Source organism: Musa acuminata, chromosome BXJ1-11 (assembly GCF_036884655.1).
Source record: "Musa acuminata AAA Group cultivar baxijiao chromosome BXJ1-11, Cavendish_Baxijiao_AAA, whole genome shotgun sequence".
Lineage (NCBI taxonomy): Eukaryota > Viridiplantae > Streptophyta > Magnoliopsida > Zingiberales > Musaceae > Musa > Musa acuminata.
The window spans coordinates 10,432,627-10,460,524 of NC_088337.1; the positions used below are offsets into that span (position 1 = coordinate 10,432,627).

A 27,898-nucleotide genomic window follows, 5' to 3' on the forward strand; every position below is an offset into this window, starting at 1 on the left:
TGTTATCTCAATTACGTCAAGACATAATGAAATATCTTATTATCAATATGGACATGGTTCAGTTGGACGTCATGAGATTGAATTTATGAATTTAAACGAGAAGATATGCTGCTATCTAATAGGCATTTGGCTAATCTCAATCTTTATGACAAATAATTAGAAAAAGACCAGAAAAAGGTTTGCTTCAATCATACTTTTTGCTTGTTTGCTAATGAAAAAAAAGGTATAAGAAGCATACAGACTCTGTATGACATTTACAACTTGCGTAATGAGAAGCATATGACAGACCAATTAGATGAAATAGGGAGAGATATATCATGGTATTATTGAGATATATGTGGCAGTAGAGATAAAAAGCAGGCTCTCTCCCACTTGTTTTGTTCTCTCAGGTTCCCAGCAACATCCAACGAGAATAGACACAATCTTAGGCTAGAATTGTTTTGACGCATTCAATGCTCGCCACTCTGCCTCATCTCATCCGAACGAACGCCTACGTGTTGAGTGCTCGAGCGCCTATCAGCAACCATGACTTTTACTTCAAATCCGATTCAGCCAATCCACATTTGATTCTCACGAGTGTCGATTCAATTTCAGTTGTGAGAAGGAATGGATTAGAAAAGAACTACAGAAAACACACAATACATCAAAAGAGTCGGGACTTCATACAACAACAAATCTGTGGGCTTTCTTAATTGCATCGTAGACATGGCACTGGATGGAGAGAAGTATCCGAGTGCAAGAAAACACAAGAAATCCAGTAAACCGGGCTAGAAAAAGGAATTGTGGACAAGAAAAGAAAAAAATCAGTCATCAGCCACCAGGCATAACCTTGTTCGATCCAAATTGATGACGACATTTTAATTCTTTTCATTAATTGGCAATTGGAACGGAATGTTCGATTTCAACACATTTGTAACTCAGGAATCAATCACCTACCCATCCATGGTTATCATCTATTACAAGAAAAGAAGGAAAAAAATTATCAAGAGGGAACCTTGTGAAAGGGTGACTGCCACCAACAGATATCCGTCAACCCATACACAAAAAGATCATCTCTGCCGTCCATGTCCATGTCCATGTCCATGATCCTGCCACCTTTTACCACCACCACCACCACCAGACCTGTAGCGATCCCAATTCTCAGTGGTCCACTGCCTGGACCATTCAGGCATCTTATTTGACCTATTATCCCTTCTTGGTTCATCATTATAACTCCACCCAGCTGGGAACTCAGTCGATCCCAGCGAACCGCCATCACCATGGAGGCTCCCATTCCTATCTCCTCGTAGGCTGCCGGGAAGCATGTGGGCCTGTGACACGGTCCCACTGGGGTATGTGCTACAGTTGTTTTGGATTGGAACATATTGTTGGTTGGGCACAGCAGCCTCTAGTATACCATTTGGTTGAGAAATAAGTTGATGGGCTGTCGTATCCTGCCTCACAACTTTAGTAGCACCTGATACGGGAGGCCATGTGGGAGGTATGGGGGAAACTTTTGACGGTTCAGCCTTTGGTAGAAATTGTGGTCTTTGTAGATTGTGGGGCAAAGCAGGTAATGCAGGCAGACATGACATGGTAGTGCAGCTGTGACCAAGAGATTCCTGTAGAGGGATCGAGGAAATGAAGGTTGTCTTGGTGACTGGGTACTGTTTACTGGGTAAATCAGAGTTAAAAACTTTCGTCTGCTGCAACGGATATCTGATGGATGTTTTTTGGGAAGGTGGAGAAGGGGCTGGGGTCCTGGTTGGAAGCAAACTCATGGGTGGAAGATTTCGAGTTGTCGAATCATTCATCATCATCCCTTCTGGCACTGAGGATATTGTTGCTGGTGCCTGAGCAGGTGATACTAAACCAGGAGTCTGAGGCCCAGAAACCACTGGAAAAACTGTAGCAGGAGGGGGTTGCAAAACCACAGAAGTAAGAGCTGCCGCTGTTCTGTTGCCTGAAAAATGAGGCTGCAAAACTGGAGTCTTTGAAAAGGCTCGAAAATCTGACCTCCAACCACTCTGCAAGCAAATAGGAACAAATGGTGAGCTTGACAACATGCAAAATAGCATAAGACCAAATGAATTGCAGTTGCAACGGTAGTTAGCAGAAGTCTCACTCTTGCAGCTTCTGAAGGAGGGGTTGGCGATGGAAGAGATGTTGGTGGTTCCTGCTCCTGGGATCTTGTTTTATGAGAACTATTCACCTTCGGGTGTGCCAAATCATTCAACATACCAGTCAATCCAACACCATTTCTTTTAAGCATATCCAGCAGCACCACCATCTCCTCACTAGTCAAGCTTTTTCCTTGGTTGGAAGTTAGAGCAAAGACGAGGTCTGGATTTTTGAGCAGCACAGCTAGCAACTCAAGGTCTGGCTCTGGAGGCCCATCACTGATTGGTGAAGCACAGGTGATGTCAGCAGCTGCCTTGGATGCAGGGGCTTCCTCAGCATCTTTAATAGGAGCACATGAAGAGCCTTCTTCAGCATCAGCATCCGGTGGCTGCTCAGTTGGGATTTCTGGTGTCAAGGTATCATCAAAATCCATTTCTCTGTCCCAAGGTTCCTTTGGATTGGGTGGGATGTCTTGGAGGCATGAGTAGAATGTTTCTTTCTCTCGCTGATTTCTCTGTGTTTGGACATCAAATTCCTTGCTGTCCTCCCCTGCACCCATACTCCATGTAGAACTTATCTGTGTCTCTGCGTAAGGAAATATGACGAAAGAAACTTTTAGAATGATTTGCGATAAGGCATCCATTTCAAACCCTTCATGCAGACTATTATTCGTTATAGTTCTCCCCGTAACATTTGTCAAGATTTGATTCGAACCAAGGCAAAACTTTCAATGCAGTTCTCCTACAGTGGTATTTACATGTATGTTCTGCTCTGGAACATCTGGCAACAAGATCAGAGTTGACAGAGAATGAAAAATATAGGACTCTTGCAAAGATTTCAATGAAGAATATGCATGGCTGCTTTCTGGAATGTCTATTTTTATAAGTCAGCTGTCCAGAGTTTATGTCAAACTTGACAAGGAATAATTCATTATTTCAATCAGCACTCTCATAGATGCAGATACTTAACTAAAAATTTAATCAGTATATAGTATGTCAAACCCTCCTAATTTTGACTTGATTCTTGTTAGAAAATTTATAAGCTGAGGATATAAACAAAAGCACTTGTAGATAATTTGTTGGTCCACTCAATCATTTGGTCCAACGATTGTTGGATATAAGCACAATCATTGTGACATCAATAGCATTTTAATGGCACATTTATTTTCTCATGTACAATATCCTTTTAGGAACAAAAGATAAGCCAGCAGATGCAAAATATTATACAACTAATTCGTTCTTGATGATCACATGTTCAATATATCTACTTTTAGAACCCTTAAATAAATATTGTTTGCATCCCGACAAGGATTAACCATAATAAACAATAAACTTTACTCGACTAAAGATACCTCCATCTTTCCAATTGCTTCCAAACCAAAATATATCTTGGCCTAAATATCAATGTTAACGACAATCCCCTACACTAACTCATGGTGTAAGTGTTGAATTCAGGAACCCAAATCTATGAGAGCAATATGCAGCATACCATAATGCCATAAAAGAATATTACAGATTTCAGTGAAGCAATTCAACCTCAAGCATGATAGAAAACAAACGGTACCATACGCAACACTGTTATGTTGGATATTCTAAAAAAATATTTATAATGATTCTCATTTCTTATGCTGATTCTAATGCAGGGATAATATCTTGAAATTCTAGCATAAGAGCAAAATCAGAGCATGTTTAGCTTTGTAATCTTTTGCCAAAACCAAGTAAATGCAAACAGGAATGTCAGAGTCCTAATGAACCATATAATAAATTGTGATTATTCAGACACACAATGGGAAAGTTTGATTAAAAAAGCTTACTGGTTCACCCATGTCAATACTCATATTCAGAAAGAGAATAGAAAATACCTCGTGGAATCTTCCATTGTATTGGCTTGCAATTCAGCATTCCCAAACAGTCTTGCTTAGAAGTTGAATTTGAATTTGAATTGCTAGCAGTTTCAGACTCACTGAGAAGATTATCTTTTGTGGAAACTATTCGGATGCTATTTCCCTCTTTAATCAGATGAGGATCTTGAGGTGCTTTACATTCAGACAATACATTGTTGATCTGAGATGCAGAAAGTGCCTTTGGATCTTCAATTTTCTCTAACTTACTTCCACTACTTGATGGATCAACTTTTCCATACTTATGTTGCATAAACATTGCACGCAACTTTGCTTTCTGTATATCATCAGCTGACATTGGACGGCTATGATTTGCTGATACTGCTCGTACAACCTGCGCACTTCTACCTGCAGCTCTATGATCAGGCTGTTCCACCAACAAAACCTTTCTGCGTTCTTTGGATTCTGTCAATTGCTAAGGAAATTATAATGTTCAAACAGTTAGCGACATGATATTGAAGGAGAGATGCAGGACTAGCAGCAGTTCGTACTATTAGTTAATTCACAACTAATTTACAGTCCAATTTATTAATTGTAACGATGTAGCATGTCAAGGCTCTAATGATGTACATATTGTACCTGATTAGGATAGTGGCTCGTGCAAAAATATTGTACATTTACCAGAAATTGGATAAATCTCCAACACATTCTACTTCTACATTCAATGTCATGTGCTTCTACAGAAGGTTAACAATTGGTAAAAAGCTAATAATTGCAAAAGGTTCCCACTGAAACACTTGACAACGATAAAATTCAATGAGTTCAACAGAAAAGGAGACAATGATGCAATAAGCATAATGATACTCTCATACCATATGATTCATGGAGCTGATATTATTCAAATAGTCATTTGACATTTACATGACTAATCTAATTTCCGCTAGTCAAGATCAAACAGCTTATATTAACCTAAACTCATTAGGAATATTTTTGATGCACTGATACAGTAATATTGTTTCATAAGGTTGGATGAAAGAGAAGGTGATCTGAATAGGTCTAGATGAAGCAAAGAGAAAAAGCTAAACCACTGGTTATATAGTTGGCAAACTTTGAGATGACATCTTAATTTTCTTGCACCAAATACTAACATCTGCAAACAAAACAAAAGAAAATTTTACAGAGGATCTAGTGGAATAGAATTTCTGAGAACATAAATACTTAATTTCAAAGGTTCTTGATTCCTACCACAAAAGCTTGTTACATAAAAGGCATGACTAATCTTGCAGTTATCATCAAAAATATTGGGACCACAATATAGTATAGAATCTTCTGAGAACATAGAGGATCTAGTGGTATAGAATCTTCTGAGATCATAAATACTTAAATTCAAAGGTTCTTGATTCCTACCACAAAAGCTTGTTACATAAAAGCCATGACTAATCTTACAGTTATCAAAAAAATTGGGACCACAATATAGTACTACCTTTTCTAGAACAAAAATACTACTGGATCTGGAACAATTCATTTATGATCAAAGACCATCCAAGCTTACATTTTAGCAATGATTTTAGACTAAGACCCAACATGTTTAGAGGGTTAAATCTGAGTTGGTCATCTTATGATCAAATCAAGTAATACACGTCCAATATTATACCACCTGAAAAGTATATGGAATCTCCTCAGATCTAAATTTCAAACAAATTAATGTTCGGCTAAATAATAGCCAAATAACACAAGAACAACATGAAGCTCCTGATACAACTTATATAAGAGATGGACAAAATATGTTAAATTATCCCCAACACTCACCGAGGAATTACAGATACTATTTGGAAAAGATGAAAGTAGGTGATATTCTTGAAGGAATCACATATGGAATGGATGGTGTGACAGCTTACTTTGAGCAGGCTAAGCATGGGTACCTGTTGAGGATCATTACAAACACCTTTTGGAAGTAATGCTAATGATATGCTGACTCTTGCAGAGAAAAGATGGAACAAAAGAAAAGAAAAGAAAAGAGTGGTAAACGTGAGGCATTGGAGGCACTGCCTCTCTATTAGCGGACAATACCAAGATATTCCAACAAGCTTTAAGTTACACTACGTTAAGATATTGTGGCCGATAGTGTGAGGTGATATCTACAACTCTTTAGATGAAAAGCTGTGCAGCTCCCAAATGACAAGAAAAGTGGTGTTGCAGAAAAACAAAGCATGACTAAACATTGCAGAATTTGATTTAAGGTGATCAGAAAATCACATGATTCACCAATGTTTCGACTTGAGGTAAGTGGCTTGTCAACCTAATTAGGTTTTTAATTAGGTTTTTCTAAAGATGTTTTTAGTTATTTAATAAAGTAATAAATGTTATTTTAAATATCAAATATGGATGAATGTGTATTTTATGTCTTGATTGAATAAAATGATATTCTATAGTTATTTGCCTTGTTGTAAATGCTTGATAATATTCATTTCTAGATTGTGTGCACCATGATTTGCGAGCTATAAAAAATTTGCTTCATCTATTGTTGCTTTAATCATGAAATCAGCATATGCTTTAACAATTGACATGAAATATAAAATACGAAAATACTATATATATATATATATATATATATATATATATATATATATATATATATATATATATACTTACAGGTTCTTAATAATTCACCTACAAAAGCTTATGCCTCATTGTAGATTCCAAGGATGCTAAAGCTTCGGATCGACGAAAGGATGATGTTTAAATCCACCAAGACAGAGGCAATGAGGTAATATGAGTGATACACATTAATAACCTTGTAGACTTAAGTAGAAAATTTAATCAAATGTGGTGGTAAATCTAAGATGGATGGCGTCTAAGTCTACCTTAAGTTCACCAAAAATATTGTCCAGGGGATGAGGTTGATTCCCTTGGGGTTTGTACATACCTAAGTATAAGATGAAAGGAGAAATAAAAAGTAGATGCACCTAAATATGATGATGAACATAATGAATATGAATGGTTTCTTATTTTTGTATATATTGATTTGACTATGTAAAATACATGTATTGTTTATATTGATGTCTTGTAAATATCCTTAAATATATTTAAAATCTTGTTTACCCACCTAAGGAGGCTTGTCCACTTAATGATTTTTTTCTCACGGTCTCACCCTCACCACCCCATCTCCACATGTAACTCATTGAAATATACATGGATAATTATCATGATGTTCTGCATGTCCCTGAAAGGACTTTATGGTAAAGGTCCATTGAAGACTTTTAATATTAAAAAATGATCTAAAAATATGAAATAATTAGATGATGTTTTTATAATGTTCATTCTTGTATTATGTTAATATTCTAAATCTAGCATTTGTTATTAACAAAGTCAAAGACCATCATCTCATGGCGACCGGTGGTAACGGTCTTGGGACATACGTCACGTCTATACATACTCAATTTCAGAAAAAAGGCCTGAAATGATAGAAAAATCATTTTTAAAAAATAAATTTTAGGGTTTTTATCCAAATTTAATGGTACTTTTATTCGATTTCAATAAAAATAGAATGTAAATGAGTCAAATGAATGGAATTCTATGTTCTGAGGAGGAGATAGTGAATTTATCTTTTCTGAATCCTTGAGGAGCAACTTTGTTATATGGTCCTCTGTTGCTTCCATTAATCTAAAGTCACATATAAGGATATGAGTTGATATGTTAGACTATTAGTGGAAACAAGTAATTAACGGAAGCAACTTATATATATGTGATGAGGGAAGTGAGAAAGTGTAAGAGAGTGAGAAAGAGAGGGAAAAAGAGAGTGAGGGAGAGTCAAAGAGGGGGAGGGAGGGGCTTTTAAAAGGGGTGAACCAAGGTCCAACAGTCAATTTGATCAGACCCTGATTTTATTAGATTTGATCGATATAGGTCGGTAACGATTGAGTTACGACCGTAACGGGCAACATAGGGGCATATCAAGCTGTACATCCCCACTTCTTGCATTTTGCCTGAAACCAGGTGATCCGCGATCGTCCAGTGGACCGGAACATACTGGTCGTTTCAGTTTCGGGCAATATGACAGTAGGATAGTCCTTGATTTTAGTTATACTAAGTAAAATAAGGATAGTATAATAAGACAAGTAAATATATGCAAGTGTCCACACAAATGATTATGGTTACACCATGGTTAGATGGATTCAAAAGAAAGAAAATAGGGTCAGATCTGATCTAAACTAGCCCATGGCCATTTGGTAGATTGTCACATCCTCCAGATTTTGAGGCATGACAAATATCATACCAACTGATACTTACTGGTCCAATTGGTATCAAACATATGGTCAGGTCTTGGTCGATATTAAACTTACATGAAGGTATAATGCCCAAACAATACCACCCAGTACATTGGTACCATGCCAATCCCAAAGCTTGGCTTGAATAATTATATATAGGCCCAATTTTGACTTTGTCTCTGCACCTGAAGATGGCCAGGCTTGACGGGAGTTTGCTTTACATATTTCTTTGCATGTATATTAAATATAAATTTGAAATTTTAATTACAGCATAAATTCAATCAAGCTAATCTGATGTTTAATAATAGTTAATTAAGGAGTCAAGCTCATACTTGTCCAAGTCAACATGCATTCAGGGCTAATTGCTTATCAAGCTGTTCGAGTCACACACATGTAAAGGTCAGCTAGAAATAAAGCTCGTTTAGGACTGATCAGTTGAACAAACTATGCTTAAAGCATATTTAATTAGAGTCCAAGCTTAAAAAGAGGACTGATCAAGTATGAATAGATTACATCACTTTACAAATCACATGGTACCATTCTAGAATTCAAATCAACTTAAAAGATCATGCTTTTATCAAGTTAATAGCAAAACAGGCTGAATATTGCAGTAACCTATTATTTCCAACACTTTTAGTTATGCCAGATGACAGTTTGAAAATCAGAAGCTAATGGAAACCTCATGTATGAGATTCATCGAGAAATAACTTCACAAAATTATTGTAGCAGTAGTTCTATATAATGGATAATCAAGTACTGGACAATAAAGTAGATTAGGAAAATGAGTATTTAGCTGATGGATACTGGTTGATGAGACACTCCGATCATGCTTCTTACTTGAGTCAGCACCAGATGCTGGAAGCAGCTTCAGTGTTTGTTTAGGCTCTATTGTTCTGCATGGGAGAGAGACTGCAGTATTAATCATTTATATGGAAGTTAGCTTCATCTATACCCTCAACCATTAACAAAAACAAAGCAACTCAAAAACACTAATTATCTGACTGTTCTGCAGCAAGAAAATACTTGGTTGTTTCAGCATCTTCTGTAAGTGCAAGAACATCTTCCTACCATTTAGAAAGAAAAAAAAAAATCAAGTCTCCATATTCAAATAGAAAGATGATATGATGTGTTTTATAAAGAAATACTCACAGGAATGTCAAGTTTGGCCTGCAATAACTCATCATTAAGAAATCCACTCATCCTGCCACACAAGAAACATTGAAGTTAAAGATAGTGAAAGAAGGAAGAATGGAATAAAATATTTAAAAAGTGCATCCCAATGTACGAGACTCCCATGAATGCTGAGTTTTGGGAGGCTCAATATCCACAACCTCAACCCTGCAAGCAGAGAGGTTGTTTTTGTGACCTAAACCACAGTCACACAAGTTGTAAAAGAACACTAACACTATGGAATGAAATACTACATAGCAAGGATTGAAATATCGTACCGTACCGGAGTTTTGACATTTGCTTGGTACGATACGGTACTGTACGATATATATATATATATATTATATATATATATTTATAAAAGGCGATGTCACCTTTTATAAAAATATTTATATATAAATATAAATATATATGTATATATATATTAATATATATGTATATATATATATATATATATATATATTCTGTCCGATAACGGGTGGTCCGTGTACCGGTCAGCTGACGGACCGGTATGTACCGCTCGATACGGGCGGTATTATTCAAAACTGCATACCTTGCTACATAGTAGAAAGGAATACACACCTTTGTTTATGAATCGCCTCCATTGTTGTCTTGAAGGAACTAACAAAAGGTCTCTTCAAAGCCTGGCTTTTAATGAACACTTTGCTCCATCGTGAAAGAAGGACCCTTGCCCTGTTTGATATGTCTGATCTCCAAATCAGATGAGTGAGTTCCAATAAGTATTTGTAAGGAATAAAAGAAAAAGAAAAGGACTAAACTGTAAATATGTTTAATAAAGGAATAAACAGAAATATTACTGGATGCTTAAAATCAGGTAGCATTCCCTAAGAAAGAGTTTAATTTCCTCAAAGTTGTCAAAGTGTTCGTCTGGTCAAGCATGAGAAATAAGAATCACTTAGAGTTTGGTTTCTCTTTTTAACCAGAACCATGAGTAGGTTGAGTTTAGCCTTGGGTTTTGTGATTCTAAGCAAATCAAATCAACCTATGCCAAGTTTGTTCGGCCCATTGACATCTTCTACAGCAAAGCAATTTGAGGACCAACCTCGTTAAATTTTGCCAATCTCCTATCTGGCGAGTGGACATGTCCCACAGACATGTAAAGAACTAGTTTTCTCATCCAGATGTAAGGCCAAGTCTCCCACACTAATACCAGAAACAAAGCACAACCACTGTGAGTTAACTTCAATTTTGCCATCCAAATCTGATGTAATCTTATCATCAATCCATGGATGCACAGATTTATAGGATTTAAAGATTACTGCTCAACTATTACCAGAATACATTGAAAAGATGAACCTGAAAACTCATTCACTGTTATTCTTATGACCTTATATTATATATACTTCCTACACTTTTTAAAGTTTAATTATGTCTCATTGAAACTCATAGTGAGTACACACCTGATGTCCTATAAAACCGCAGCCTGTTAACAACTGGCACTATGGCAGACATATGCACTGGCAAAGCTTTATGTACGGGCAGGTGATAGAGAACCTGAATGAAAATATCACCTCAATTCAGAAACTCATGATAAAGCAATTTTCTTCAAACACATAAAACAGAACCTTCAAAATGACAAGAAGCACAGTAGTTTGCTCTTCAACAGCTGCTTGGCTCAACCATGTTGCCAAGATGGTGATGCCACCATTATTTGAAAACCTAATTACATGTAAAAGATATAAGATCAGTTTCAATGGATGATCTGAATTATAAGCAAAAGTTCAAAACAACAACGTACAAAATTACCAATTTAGAACTGCAGAGTTTTCAACAGAAAGAACCCATTCCATCAACTTCACCTGTGATGAAAACGTCTGTTCCTTCCTCATCAAATTGAATATGTTATTTAAGAATTCCTTATCATCAGAGTTGACACCAGGAATAGTTTCTTCCTGCAACAAGGATGGACGGCCTTCCTCTTTCACAAGGTCAATTGAAGTCAGTGTCTCCTGTTGGTAAGTTTTAACAGTACCAAAAATGCCAGTGTTATCAGGAACTTGTTTAAGCTCCACGGTTACAAAAGCATCAGAAGCAGCAGCATTTCCTGATGGCACTTCGCTGACAGGCAATGACTGATCTAAACTAACCGAATGGTCTTCTTTGGATGTCTTGGATTCTTCTAATCTAGTTACTTTCTCGCATGACAAACGAACAAGCTTTCTCACTCTTGAGCGCTGACCAGCAAAATATTCTCTGACCTATAACATAGAATGTAAAGATGTATTTTAATTCCCAATTCTTTTTTTTTTTTTTTTGTGTGTGTGTGAAAGATGAGAATGGAAAGGAAGTACAATATCAACCAACTCTATAGTTGCTTGTCAACTATGAGCTCTTATGATTTTCTCTAAAATACAAGCTTAAATAAAGCAAAGAAACTATAGATGACTATGAGATGTAAACCAACATGAGATATATCAATCAAAAAAAAAAATCTTGCCATGCATGTTATGGAGCACATAATCCAAGAAATGGCAGTCAGCAATGTGGGAGGTTCTACTTGGTTACTAAGCAGAATGTATAACATTTGCAAGAAAAGACAGATGGCACCAATAAAGGAAAATGAGAAAAAAAGAAAAATGGGGGATTCATCTTTTTATGCTAGCATTGAAAGGGTGCAAAAACAATCTTAACAAAGATTACTTGAAAATCATATTTAGTTCACTTTGTTCAGCATCTTTCTAATAATTCACATGACTTTGATGCTATTATAATGCTCAAACAACACACTATGTTACATACTGTGCCATGCAATGGTCATCCCAGGATGTGTAAAAGCATTTTCTTGGAATTGATTTACAGCGTGCCTCTACAAACATTCAGTGATACACATGGATAACAGCAAGCTCACATATCCAGCAGAATGTAGAGTGCTAAATCATTCTTTTCCATTGAGTTTATCATACAAGGGTAGACTAATTATTCATCCTTATGAAACTTATGACCCTTTAAATTCAGTAGTCTCTTTTTAATTGCCTTTTAGAAGCAAAATATCAAAAGAAAAGTCTTTCATGAGAAATAGAAGTTTCAAAGAATTGTCCAAACCCAAAAGAAAAGGGAGCCTCATTTATATCGTAAATATTTATTGAGCAGCATCAACCTATAGAAGTCAAGAACATCAGGAGAGAAGAGCCATGATGAAACAACAAAGAGTAGAAATCTGAGTAAGCAAGATGAATCAGGATGTGTAAAAGCAGTTTCTTGGAATTGATTTACAGCGTGCCTCTACAAACATTCAGTGATACACATGGATAACAGCAAGCACACATATCCAGCAGAATGTAGAGTGCTAAATCATTCTTTTCCATTGAGTTTATCATACAAGGGTAGACTAATTATTCATCCTTATGAAACTTATGGCCCTTTAATTTCGTTGGTCTCTTTTTAATTGCCTTTTAGAAGCAAAATATCAAAAGAAAAGTCTTTCATGAGAAATAGAAGTTTCAAAGAATTGTCCAAACCCAAAAGAAAAAGGAGCCTCATTTATATCGTAAATATTTATTGAGCAGCATCAACCTAGAAGTCAAGAACATCAGGAGAGAAGAGCCATGATGAAACAACAAAGAGTAGAAATCTGAGTAAGCAAGATGAATCAGGATGTGTAAAAGCATTTTCTTGGAATTGATTTACAGCGTGCCTCTACAAACATTCAGTGATACACATGGATAACAGCAAGCACACATATCCAGCAGAATGTAGAGTGCTAAATCATTCTTTTCCATTGAGTTTATCATACAAGGGTAGACTAATTATCCATCCTTATGAAACTTATGGCCCTTTAATTTCGTTAGTCTCTTTTTAATTGCCTATTAGAAGCAAAATATTAAAAGAAAAGTCTTTCATGAGAAATAGAAGTTTCAAAGAATTGTCCAAACCCAAAAGAAAAGGGAGCCTCATTTATATCGTAAATATTTATTGAGCAGCATCAACCTATAGAAGTCAAGAACATCAGGAGAGAAGAGCCATGATGAAACAACAAAGAGTAGAAATCTGAGTAAGCAAGATGAATCAGGATGTGTAAAAGCAGTTTCTTGGAATTGATTTACAGCGTGCCTCTACAAACATTCAGTGATACACATGGATAACAGCAAGCACACATATCCAGCAGAATGTAGAGTGATAAATCATTCTTTTCCATTGAGTTTATCAGACAAGGGTAGACTAATTATTCATCCTTATGAAACTTATGGCCCTTTAATTTCGTAAGTCTCTTTTTAATTGTCTTTTAGAAGCAAAATATCAAAAGAACAATCTTTCATGAGAAATAGAAGTTTCAAAGAATTGTCCAAACCCAAAAGAAAAATGAGCCTTATTTATATCGTAAATATTTATTGAGCAGCATCAACCTAGAAGTCAAGAACATCAGGAGAGAAGAGCCATGATGAAACAACAAAGAGTAGAAATCCGAGTAAGCAAGATGAATCAGGCTACAAACTGATAATTTGTACTACTTAGTACTTACAATGCCTTAGATTGACATCTTGTCATCATAAATAGCATATTCCTGCCACAAGTTTACATGATATTCTGGTCAGCTAATAGATGCTATATCTTATAGATTCAGCAATTCATAGATGAAAACAGAATCAATCTACTGGTCCAAATCAAATAAATTACATTTGTGTAGAAAAAACAATTTCCAGATGAAAATCTTATTTCTAGACTAAGCATTTGTGCCCGAAGTACTTTTATGATGACAATATTTGCAGCATAAACTTCATCTAAAATTTTTCATAATCTTCTGCTATGTCATTCCAGTGATAAAAGGGTGAAAGATGGCTTGAACAAGTTCCTCAAGAAAATTAAACTTAAAAATAAATTCAGCTGACTATAAAAATTTGAACCACAATTTTTTTGATGCAACCCACTAAAATCCTTGCTTATTTTTCATTTCTCAAACCATTCATTATTCTCTGTGTTGCATGCAATATAACATACCTAAATGCGACTTATCCTCACTGTAATAGTTGTTACAATGACATATACATAAGAGAAGCAATAGAAATGACGAGTCACATCCCAGCTGGAAGAAAAGGACCTGCGAAACTCTAACCCCACAAAGAGCACTGATCTCGCGACTTTCTTTTTTCCCAATTGCATCCTTGATAGAGAAAACTGACTGCATATACTTTGCCGCTTTAGGATTCAACAAATCCCTTGGCCGTTTTCCTGTAAAACCTTGCACAATATCAGTTTTCAGGTAGCAAGTTCTCCACATTACATCAGCATCAAAAGCAACTTGTAAAAATCCAAGGAAAAAATTACCACATATGCATGATTTACAGAGCAAGTAATTTAAAACAAAAGAGAAGTCAGGAAAAAGGGGATTCAGAGAAGAGAAAAAAAAAATTACATTTCAGATGTAATTCATTCCTAATGGGTCGACATAAAGGCAAGTTTAAAAACTTTAAGCACCTCTAGTGATAACTATTCAAGATGAAAAACAACATTAACACAATGATAAAGTGTTTTACAAATCAACAAAATATTATAATTTTTCATTAGAAAAAAATGAATTGATAATACTGCTGTTTGGCCAAGCTTTCCAAGTGGTGATACAGTTTTTTGGCTAGGATGCAAATATATGTTGAGTAAAACCTAACTGCAGAAATGTTTGTATTTGTAAGTCCTTCTAAATCAAAGCAAAAAAGGTGAAAAATGTGATGCAAGATCATTGTAACCAGTGATTTAAAAAGCGCTAGGCGCTAAAAGGCGCCAAGGTCCAAAAATGCCCGAGGCGCTAGGTGCTCGCTCGAGCGAAGCGAGACGTTAAAATATTAAAATATATAATATAATTAATAAATATAATTATTTAATAGTATTAAAATCAAAAATAATATATTATTAAACTAATAAATACAAATACATTACTGTTACTAGTATATTGTTAACAGTATACTTTCGAAAGAGGAGAAGGAAGAGGAGTGTAAGGGAAGACCGAGGGTGTAGCGACAGCGGTAAAAGTGAGCAGCGGCAGCGGCGACAACGGCAGCGGCAGCGGGAGCGGCGAGCGGCAGCGGGAGCGACAGTAGCGGAAGCGGGAGCGGGAGCGAGAGCGGCGAGCGGCGATAGTGGCAGCGGCAACGTGAACGCGAGCAGGGTTAGGGTTGGGCAGCGGCAGCTGATATCAGTGCTTTAGTTGGTTCGATTGAACCAACTAAAGCACTGGAGACCGAACCAGACCTAAAACGCTGGTTCGGTCGCCTGGTTTAACCTAGGCGCTCGCCCGAAGCACCCGACGCCTGGGCTTGGGCGAGCGCCCAGGCGGTGCCTCTTTGAAGCGCGTCGCCTGGAAGTGAAGCGAGGCGCTCGGGCCTCGCCTCGCCCGAACGCCTAGGCGAGCGCCCGAGTGCCTATTGAATTTTATTAACTTAGAGCAAAGAATGCAATTTGGGTACTGAACCTATGCCAATCCATGGCTAGATTGATACGGATACGATCTGTCTTGACTTACCAGAGGAGGAGGAGACAATGAAAGTAGAGAAGGAAAAGAGGAGTATTGGAAAAGAGGTCGGCGGCGCATGGCAGGCACAGGTGGATAGGTGGAATTAAGGTACAACTCTCTACATCAAGATGGCGAAGAGAGCTTACGTGTTTGTGACCCGAAATGAATTGGTGAGTTAAACCTTCAAAGACATTTTTTAATTGGACTGAACCTCCCAAAATGAGAGGCGGTCCACTATCGATTCATGCCTAGCCCGATAAATATCGATCAGTAGGACTAATCTACATGAAATTGCAAACCATGGTTTAGTTGTATTTTGCAAATAACATAAATTTCCATATGGCAACATCTTTTATAGACCTACAATAGTTATCAAAATAATACTAGGAGAATGAAATCGAAAGCCAAATAAAAGATAGGAGAAGATGATATTAGGTTTACTTAAAAATTCTAAAGAAAAAAGAACATACGCCTTGGTTTTGATTGAAGATATCATCCTTCCAAGTTTCTGGTTTGATTGAAAATTATAAAGAAAAAGGACATATGTCTTGGATTTGAGTGAGGATATCATGTTTACAAGTTTCTTGTTAATTGAAGAATCGACAAAGAAGGAAGCCTTTCAACTAAATATCTTCAAGTATGAAGATTGTTTGTAAAAACAAATATGAAAATAAATATTCCCTAAATAAGAAAACATGAGATAATTAATTTGTTTTAATTTATGGAATGTAATTTTCTTTATTTTATTTTTTCTTGTTTTTACGTTTCTTCTTTTACTTCTTATACTTCAGGATCTGTAAAAAGGGTAAAATATTATAACTAAACATCATGGAACATTAAGTAAATTGAATTTCTTTTTCTCACATTCCATGAGTGGTGTGAGAAGTAAGGAGGTGTGAGGCTTTCACCCCTATGAGTTAATCCCTTTACTAAGAGTGATTCAAGTAGTTATCTTTTATATATTATCATCATAATTATTATTTATTTCTTCCTCTCTTTTTATCTTTCTCTATTCTTATATATATACACACACACACACACACATACACATACATACATACATACACATACATATATATATATATATATATATATATATATATATATATATATATATATATATATATATAAACACTCAGCTTGTCATGAACTTGTCCAATGTAACAAAACTTTTGGCTAAGCTATAATGTTCTATATCAACATAGAACAAATTTTCAATCATTTAAACTATAGATATGTTCCTAAGTAGAAGAAGCCACATACAATTCTAATTTGTTCTTTATTTGAATAATTTCAATTACTTTAGCTGTCTTTTGCAAATGTTATAAGTTGAGAAATGACAACATCTTCCATAATCCTATACGAGTTACCAAGATAAATAAAAATTACAAATGACTGAATATTCTAAAGGAAAAGAAAGGATATAAGTTTTAGTTTCAATTAAAAATCATATTCTTGCAAGAAAGTTTCTTCTTGATTCAAGAATCTACAGAGAAAGAAGCCTATGAATCCAAAACAAATAAATTTTCAAAGAAGATTGTTTCCCAAAACAAATATCGAAATATATCTTCACTTAAGAAAAAGAAATGATATGTTTTAATTCATGAAATGTATTTTTTTATAATGTATTCTTCATGTTTTTGTATTTCCCTTTTATTCTTTTGCTTCAGGGTCTACGAAAAGGAGGAAAGCAATAATAACTTAAGATCATTAGAATGTTGAATGAATTGACCTTGTTTTCACATTATGTGTGAACAGTGTGAAGCTACAATTTTTTCCATCATCCAAATCTAAAAAGTACACAGGTTTGAGACCTTCATCCCTAAGAATTAATCTTGAAGTCAAAGGGAATCTAATAGTTATCCTTTTCTTATTTTATCTTTCACAATTATTATCTTCAGCAACCTATCTCTTTCCCTTGCTCTATTCTAAAATAAAAAAGAATACATGTTCTCTTTTTGTCTTGAACCTGTTCTACATCAAAATATATGCCTCTTACAAACTCAATTATGTTGAAAGCATGGTAAGTTCACATTTTCAGCCATGTTGACAACAGGGAATTGAAATATTTAACCAAACTTTGCAAATAATATATATGTAAAAGTGATGGGGAGCCATGCCAGAGAATTGCATGCCTATGCTATGCATATATTCTGTCACACACCAGAACATGCCTATGCCTATGCCAAGTAAGCAAAGAGGTTGTTTCCTGAATAATTGCTTGTCAATTAATCTTAAGTTTTGGATAATTTAATAGATTAAATATTCTTCCAAATCTCTTTGGATATGAAAGAATTTTGGTAAAATATGCTTCCAATTCAAGAACTTTGTAAATTTGGGTTGCATTTATATGTCAATATCTACCGGCCCTAATATTCATGTCTTACGAATACAGATCATATTTCACCCAAGGCTTAAGACCCCTTCACGTGTGGATGCGAAGACTAGCTCAACCCCAACACATGGAAATTGAATTGTATATTAATGCATGGACTGAATAAGATTTAATCACAGGATCTTCCCATATGATAACATTTTAATTCTTTTTATCACTATCATTCCATTTAAAACTTCAGCCTCCAATGAGACATGATCTATCCTCTCAACAGCATGATTTAAAGCCAACCAACTAGATGAGATTACTTCCAACAAAGACAAGCCTTAATGTCCCCATTATTTGGAGTCAAATACATGAAACTTCTCCACCAGAGTTTTGTGCAAAGCAATATCCTACTTAAATCAAGGTATGCAATACCGTACCGTACCGGTGTTTCGAGATTGGCTCGATACGGTATGGTACCAGCGTACCGAACGGTACACCAGGGCTTACCGAGCAATTTCCTCTAACTGCAGCATTGTAGCACTGCTACAGTGTAACAGTGTAGCACTATAGCACGGTCGGTCCGGTAGCAAGCGGTCAACGTACCGGTATGTCGTCGGACTGGTACATACCATCCGTACCAGGTGATACCATTCGAAATTACATATCATGACTTAAATAAAGAGTATTTAATTTAATTTTATTATTTCTAGTAATTTTTAAGGTCATTCTCTCTCTCCTTTGCAAAACTAATCCTAATCTATTCACCTCCTCTATGACATCCATAGGCTTTCGTTTAACAAGTCCAAATCATCTTAGATGTTTTTTCCTCATTTTAACCTTAAATCTAATTGTTTATGGATGAAAACATTTTTGTTACAACTTTTTAAGTAATTTGCACATTCAACACAACAATTTCATCTCAATTACATGATCTCGTCTCAGTTACACGAACTTCTGTAATAGACTTTAACTACCTCATACTTCAATCCATAAAACATTGAGGATTTGCATCTTATATATCTTTTAATCGAGTCACACAATGAATTAACAAAATTCTTGGCATCCCTATCCCCTTTTAACATCCAATTTACACTCTATATATTATATATTCATATTTTGTCAATCTCTTCTTCGTGTTTAATAATAGATCTGAGATACTTATAATCTTCACCACAGCAACTTCTTATTCATCCATCTTAATTACATCTTTAGTTTTTAACTTGAGATTGCTAAAACTAATTTCCTTATATTTGACCTCAGCTCTACTTAATCCAAAACATTTAGTTTCCAAGGATTGTCCAATAACAAATTAATCCCAGCCGGATACTCAACAACGAGAACAATAATATCAACATATAACATACACTAGAAGGGTCTATCCTAAAGATGGCAAATAAATTCTTTCATTACTCATATGAAAAGATAAAAATTTAAAACTAATAATTAATATAATCCTATGATCATAGAAAACTCATAAGACATACTCCCTAGTGTCCTAAGACCAAATGACTACTTTATTATGCATTTGTGTTAACCAACATAATTATTGGATACTTCTTTCATTTATAAATTCAACGTAATAAAATATCTGGGAAATCTATCATAGATATTTTCTAAATTAAAAATAAACCATATGCAAATCTTTCTTCTTTTCTCTCAATTTTTTTATTAATTGTGTTGATAAATAAATAGTTTTCCTGGTTGATCTTCCAAACATAAAATGGAACTGACTTTTGAAAAAAATTATTTTGTATCTTATTCTTCTTAGTTCTTACAATCATTCTTTCTCAAAGTTTTATACAGTAACTCACTAGTCTAGATCTTCTATAATTAAATTATTAAAGTAACTTTGAATATCTCTTTTGTTCATATAAATGGACACCAAAAAAGCTCTTCACATCATCTTAATTCTCAACTTCTTGTTAATAAACTAGTCAAACATATTATTCCAACTTTGTCAAGACTTAATTAAAATAGGTCCTACACTTTAAGATACTATCATCCTTTTCCCTTACCTCATTGCCCCAGTATTAAGAATAAACATGAAAATTATAAACTTATCATTATTGTTTATCTTTAAAGCTAAGTTATATACAGTATTTGCTGAATAATTTCTCAAAATAAATTCTCCATCTTTCCTTAAGCTTTAAATTGTTAACAAACACTTATTTCATCTGTATCCTTTATACATCTAAATATTTAATGCTATCTATTCTCTGCACTTCACATTCCTAGCCTTGGCAATCTAAAACATACCATTTCCCCATCCTTATTACCAGGCTTACCATAAAAGTTATCATAGGATGTGTAAGTTTTAAACGACGTATATTTTCTCTATTTCATTTTGCTAAATATCTTCTACATTTCTCACTTTTAATAAAATCCATCAATCTTTCAAACATGTTCTTCTCATAGTGATTGTTTTTTGAACTCCTCACACTACCAGTAACTCTCTCGTGAAGCTACACTATAACCTTTACAAGAATCTTCTTTAGCACCCACCGTATTGTAGTTTCGTGAAAGAATTTTAATCAATGGATATTCCAGCTTACATTGTCGATATTCCAACTTACATTGTCAATTCCACAATATCATCATCTTCCAAATATATTCTACAGTGTTCCTACTTGTAACCTTCTTTCTTTTATACGCCATTCTTATCTTTCAATTTTTTCTTCAAATCTATTATTAGTATTCTATTTTTATGATATGGTTCTGTCCTGCATGTATTGAATCAAATGAAATTAAGACAGTTTTACTAACCAATCACGCACCCATTCCACATTCACCCTCCAATGAATAATATGCTAACACAGAGTAGCTTAAACCCTATAAGAACATTAGTTTTCTTGAATCTTTGATATTTCAACTCAAGTCTTCAGCATTTAAGCCAATCACGTCCACATAATCAAGCCTTACTTGCTAAAGTTTATTTTGGTTTCAGCAGAGGTATAATGATTCAATAATGACTTACATTTATATAAGAAATCCATTCAAAAAGCTATGTACAACTAATCTGCAATCAGATAGAAACAAATGCTGTCATAGTAAAACTTCAAATTGTGGAGAACAATTAACTGTTATATTTCCGATAATTTTGAGCATAAAATTATCAAACGGGATGGAAAATTTTGAACTAATTCAAGTTAACAATAAACTGCAGAGAAAGATGGTCACCTAAGAGCCATCCAAATGGAAGTCAACAACTCACCGATTCTTATTGATAATGCACCAGCAGCCTGCAGACAAACCAAAATGAACTCAGTTATCATCCATCTTGATTAAAATTGGGTGTACATAAAAAATACAGATCAATGATTCTTATTTGATTAAGGAGCATAAATGTTGATGACTTATGCTCAGTCCCAACAAATTAAATTGACAATGTAACAAAAAGTAAGATGACAATCCACAACAATGATAAGTGCAACATGTACATTGCTGCTTCCACAAACTTGAATGATAACAGCTCCACAGAAAGAAAAATATTGTAATTAAATGTACATACTGCTTTGTAGAAGCAGAAAGTTTAGATGGTAGAAGTAAAAAATCAGAAAATGTACATAACGCATTGTTGGCTCATGCATCTTAAAACCAAGTAGCATCACAGAAAATTAAGGTAAAAAATATACGAAACATGAACACAAGGTTCACACAGCATTTCTATGGGATATCGAGTAACTAGTTTATATATCGGTGAACAGGTAGGAATCCATAGGGAGGATAAGAGAAAATGCAACAATATGAATTATTTCTCAATGCTACAAGCCTACAACCATTGCATTTGATTAGACAATAGTAAGAATAGATAAAAGCAGCATCACAAGAAAATAACTCAAACAAGTAGGGATAGAACAATTCAACAACCACGGAACTCATACCCCCGTAATTTGGATGAACTGCAGAGGATGTGCCGCCTACCTCTGATCTCTTAATTTTGGACCTATATCCTACCTTCATCCATGGATCAAACAAAACTTAAGTAACTAACAAACTACATAGATGTCTTATCCTAATCAATCAATCTAAAATACCATAAAATTAGATGTCTTATGCTAATCAATCTAGGACCAGATAAGAAGGCTTATTAACCCCATCTCCAACTCAACTAGGAGCAGTTAGGAAAGTCTTTTACCACCTCTATTCCATCTAGATATGGATCAAATTAGTCATAATTGAGATGAACTTATACTTCCACCTCTCCTGTGACTTGTGGAGTCCTTCAAGAGCCTAACTAAGATGCATAGATACATACAGCTATTAGAGTCAACCACGGCAGGCATCATATTGCTCGAATAGACTGAAATATCATACCAACTGTGCAAAATAAGATATAAATTGTACCAAATTGTTGTGACAATCTTTTGGCCTATTTTAAAGCTGCAATGCAAACGAGCAAACCCTAAATCAACTTGGGCCAACACTGACGGTGCATGTGAACAGGCTCTGGCTGGAAAGTGATAACTCAGTTTAGACTTGGATTGAGCTTGGGTTGAGGGGTGGAACAACCAGGGCCATCACAACCCGGACCATCATACGATTAATGTATTATTAAGTTAAATATGTACAATATAATTAGATCAGCTCAATTCTAAATCCTTTATTTAGCCACCTAACTTACACACCCTCTTCAATTTCTGTCTCCACTGCCATTCTCTCCCTCTGCTTTTCATCGTCTCTAGTTGTATCACTCCTCTCTATCGGATATGCTCATCCTCCCTAACCCAAGACTTGTCAAGAAGCCAATTGCCATGGCAGCTGAGAAGCTGCCCACCAACCAATCCAATGCCTCCCACAAACTTTTGCCACCCTCCCAGTGCAACAGCATCCATACTTTGTTGTGTCGCTAATATAGCCACCCATAAAATCATAAGAGTACAAACTTCCACTTCTGTTCCCCTTACCGACAGAATCTCTATTTATTGTGCATGCCTTGTGTCGATCTATTGAAGCGGATGTCCTCACTAAAAGAATATATCCACAATGGCAACAATGTTAAGGCAAGATCTACGATTTTAGTGGACCTTCTGGAAACATATTCATTTCTCTATGTAACTGTACTCTGAATTCATCATGATGCCAAATTAAAAGGAGGTGATTATTGCTCCTGCAATCATGATCCTTTCTACAGTATTTCCTCCAAGCTTTCAACCCAAGCAACCAAAGGTCCAACCTGACCCTACCTCAGCTTGTGCTTGGGTTAAAAGCACCAGGCAGGAGGTCAAGTTGGGTCAGGATGCAAACTAAGAAATAAAAACAAAAGTTGCACTTAGGCTTACCTTCAACCCAACCCACGCAGCCCAAGTTGCAGTCCAAGCCTCTTTGATGGCCAAGGGCTGATCTAAACCCAAGCAAACCTAGGCTACTCTATACAGTGGTGGGAAAGGGTTTGTGGATGGATCCCAATATAGAATTTTTAATTATCTAGAATTTACATTAGATTGCTTGATACCAACAAGCTGTTCCCAAATTGAGTTACATTTTATACTTGAAAGTAATTGACTAAAATAAGTGCACATATAGCTCACTTATAACTACAATAAATGTTGCATGTCTCAAAAAGAATTAACACAAAGATATCTTGCTTTTTTTCCTTTGATTTCCTTTCCAACATCTTCTTCTGCATACAAGAACAGTGCACAAGAATGTAAGCCCAACCAATTTCAATATGCAAAGGTCAATTAACCATTAAAATCTCAGGCTGCTGGCACCAACAGTCCTTGAAAGGACGGGTATGTTACTGGTATGCACCCATACCAAGTGTCAATGCAGGTCAGAACCAATTAGTACAAGTTGATTAGATCGATTCAATCAAACCTATATTAATTATAATAAAAATATAATTTTTTTGATATTTTTTGCTCAATAATGCATGCATATATGATTTTAAGATCTATTACATATCATATGTGAAGAAAACTTACATAAAAACCCAATTAATGTACTAAAGAGCAAGGTTTGAAATATCGTATCGTACCGGCATTTCGGCATTCGTTCGGTACGGTACGATACAGTATACCGAGCGGTATACCGTTCGGTATACCACTCGGTATATATATATATATATATATACCGTCCGATAACGGGCGATCCGTGTACTTGTCAGCTGACAAACCAATGCGTACCATCCGGTACGGAAGGTATTATTCGAAACTGCATACCTTGCTAAAGAGAACATATTATACATGTATGTATTACAAAGCAAAATATTATTTTTTTTCATAAATGTGTCATAATTTATTAGTGACCTGCGACTAGAAGGATCACCATGATTCAATCAGAGGTAGCCAAATCTCATATCAAAATTATAATTTTGAAGAACCTATGCATGATATTATGCCCACAGAAACTGATATCAATATATAGTACGTCACTGATGAAATAAATATTAGCAATCATGGTCTATCATTAACTACAATTGTGGCAGTATGCTGCTGGGCAAGGAGGATTTGAAAAGCAAAATTACACTGACTATCAAGCTGGAAAAATGCAACCATCATCACTATGCTAGCTCTGTAAGACACATCAAATTCTACGAACAAGGACCAATCGGTGTCATGGTATTATCACCGTGAAATTTGTAATAGGGTAGATTTGGTGGATTTAGGTCAGACCATCATGAATCTAGGTTAAATATGTATAGATCTAGACCAAAATCACCAAACTAAAGTGGATCTAGCTTATACTAAAGTAGATCTACGACAATTGAAGCTTACAGAAAAACAAAGACATAATTTAAGCAAAAACTCATTGAAATCCAAGCTATTTAAAAATTTTGAAGCAAAATAAGAGCTATTTCAAAAAGTAAATAAAAAGAAAAACTCAAGAGAAAGGAGGATAAAAAACTACAGTTCAGGAAGAAAAAAAGAAGAATGGGAGGGGTCAGCTTTATTATTAGAAGTGTGGCAGGAATCGGGTCACCAAGTGGTACACTTATCAATTGATAGCCATGAGCCATGTGAGTAGCAGCTAGTTACTAGACTGCTCAGCACAGTAGGCTACTTACATGATACGCTTGGTTCCATATCAAATCTAGCAAAATAGTCCAGTCCATGGACCAGTTGCCCATCAGACTGGTAAATACCAGTACATACCAACTGATACCGCCGAAATTTTAAACCTTCAGTCAGCTTAGAGATAACAAAATGAATAAAAATTGATGTATCCAGTGCATAGGATCCTACCAAGGTCTGGGGAGGGTCAATATATGCAATTATCCTTTTTATATAAAGAGGTTATTTCCATAACTCGATCATGATCTCTCAGGTCACAAAAAAACAACCTTACCATTGTATCAAGACCTGCTCTATAAATAAGTAGACAGCTATGAAATAACCCCTAAAATTTTTTCCAATTGGGAAGAGTCCAACACAACAAAAAATCACAAGTTTCATGATGGTCTCATAAAGGTGCTTTAGGCAAGAGAACATTCAACAGGATTAAAAAATTGCAATTATATTCATAAAATAGTACCAAAAAATAATCTCAAGGAATCAAACCAAACTCAAAAAAAGGGAAAAAAAAAAAAACAAAGGTTCAAATCAAACTAAGAGAAAAATTCACAAGATTGGGACTAAAATAAGGTTAATTCCTAGAATCCCTAGGATTGATGGGAACGGATTATCAAAATGACACATTAAGAATGATCGAGAAGCAATTTTACAATTTTACAATATACATGGACATATACATATACATGTATAATATGTATATATGTATATAAATATATATACATATATACATTTTATACACGTATAAGTGAAGATGGAAGGGATCTAACCAGGTTAAGATGGGATAGTAAGGGAACATAGGGTGGGCTCGAACACAAATCAACCCGCCAGCAGGCAACAGGATTTCATAACCAAAACATAAACCCACACAACTTGGGTTGTGAGGTCAAGGCTGCAAGGCATGTTATATAATGTTTTTAACAAAATAGGTTTGAGTCAGTTTGGATCCAGTTGTACCATACAACCAAGGCAACAGTAAGACTGGCCTGAACCTAACCTACTAATGGGTCAAGATGTTTTGACCGAAATCCAACATGTGACCAAAGTGCCTTCTTAAACAAATCACATCTAAGTCTGGTCAATTGAAGTTCAAGGAAAGAATCCCACCCCCGTACATATATCCTATTAAAACTCTATTTAAAAATAATATAGTAATTGTTTTTTAAATTGAAAATATGACATAGCCAGATGAGCAGTCTACAACCACTTATCACAGGTGAGTAGCAAGATATTAAACGGAGTTAGAAGAAACTAGCACCTTCCTCTTCCATCTACTTCCCTACTCCAGCATCAACCAGCCATGCACAATCACCAACAAGCACAATTCAATCATAGAGGCTTCTTTCCTCCCATGGCCACCAATTCTTCTCTTTCCTCGTACTCTCCTGTCCTCCCTCATTCTCCTTAATATTTTTCTTCTTGTTCTCATCTTCTCCTTGTATCTTCTTCTAGTAGTCCACAAACTGGCAGCTGGAGGTTTACTGAAAATCACCCAAACAACCAATAATCTCTAGAAGAAAACTGAAAAATTAGCCAGCAGGGCTCTACACCAGCCACTCCCAATCCAAATGAACCAGATTGGACTGAGAACAGCTGGCCCAACGAACTATAATCAATAGCAAGGTTCTGATTTCCAAATTCTGTTAGTAACAAATTAGGAAAAGCAGAACATCAGAATCTACCAAAATCATGACCCAAATTAGTAAACATGAGGTCTTCAATTAGACCAAAGTGCATTCACGCTGACATCATGAACATATCACTCCTATAATTTCCTATATCCTTCTGACCATTTAAAATGTCTCATCCTTGATGGTGTGACGTCGTCAAAATAACACAAAAGTTCTTTACTGGAACAACAATCGTTAGACAACTAAGGAGCTTACGAAGAACCAATTGTTTATCTACCAAATTGAATATAAAAAGCTCACCCGGTATCCAAAATTAGAAAGATAATTCTGCATTACTAGATTCCTATTGAAATCATAACTGAAGTCCTTCCCACAGCTAACTTAAACTGATAGGTACGGAATTAGTAATATCACTCTTATTCTAGTCATGTGTGAACAGAAAATACGGGAGTTAGATCGTCCACCTAGCCTGCAAACTCATCCGTACAACAAATAAATAGCTAGTAATGCATCAAGAGTTAAAAACATAAGCATCAAAATCAAAATTTTGTTGCTTCATAGCCCAATATTTCCATCCATTTCAACCATTCTGATCTTACTAACCGAAGAAATCAAAACTAACAAACGTGATATCCAACAACCCCCTAAATTCAAGACGCAAACTTACCATTTCCTGAGCGAGGGGGTTGACACCGGTGAGCTTGCATTGGGCGACGACAAGCTTCTGCAGCTGATCGATCTGACTGTGGAAAAGCTCCCTCTGGGACTCCAGAAGCCGCGCCAATGTCCCCGGCGGGCCCCCATTGTCCAATTCCACGAGCGCACACGCCGAGTCCGCCGCCACAAGCGCCATGTCCGGCCCGAACGGAGAGGTCGCGCATCAGAGACCGGAAGGTGAGGATAAGGGGAGCCCCAGATCGGAGACGCGAACCGTAGCAAGCTCCGATCCAATCAAAGTGGACAAAATTAGGGTTAGGGTTTCGATGACGTCGGGATGACCGGAAGGGGATGAGCACGAGGAGACGAAACACGACCGGCGATATAGAAGACGGAAATAAACAATTAGACTTGCCTTGCCTTGAGAAATGGATTG

The 27,898-nt window shown here is 35.8% G+C and overlaps 1 protein-coding gene across 3 annotated transcripts; it reads right to left on the reverse strand.

Moving 5' to 3' along the window:
* Positions 1 to 843: 843 nt before the first annotated feature.
* LOC135583061 (homeobox protein LUMINIDEPENDENS-like) lies at positions 844 to 27,886 on the reverse strand. Of its 3 annotated transcripts, XM_065089827.1 has the most exons (14): positions 27,473 to 27,886; positions 21,376 to 21,403; positions 14,435 to 14,565; positions 11,487 to 11,597; positions 11,146 to 11,348; positions 10,965 to 11,058; positions 10,800 to 10,893; positions 9,961 to 10,084; positions 9,358 to 9,409; positions 9,232 to 9,272; positions 9,013 to 9,101; positions 3,962 to 4,405; positions 2,105 to 2,685; positions 844 to 2,006 (listed from the first exon to the last, which is right to left on the reverse strand). In XM_065089827.1, the coding sequence occupies exons 1-14, from the start codon at positions 27,656 to 27,658 to the stop codon at positions 1,050 to 1,052; spliced, it is 3,135 nt and encodes a 1,044-aa protein (XP_064945899.1). In that variant the 5' UTR covers positions 27,659 to 27,886; the 3' UTR covers positions 844 to 1,049. The 3 variants fall into 3 exon arrangements, with proteins under 3 accessions (XP_064945899.1, XP_064945898.1, XP_064945900.1); XM_065089826.1 differs by having other exon boundaries at positions 11,146 to 11,597; XM_065089828.1 differs by having other exon boundaries at positions 11,146 to 11,597; positions 21,342 to 21,403; positions 27,473 to 27,535.
* Between the last annotated feature and the right edge of the window lie 12 nt (positions 27,887 to 27,898).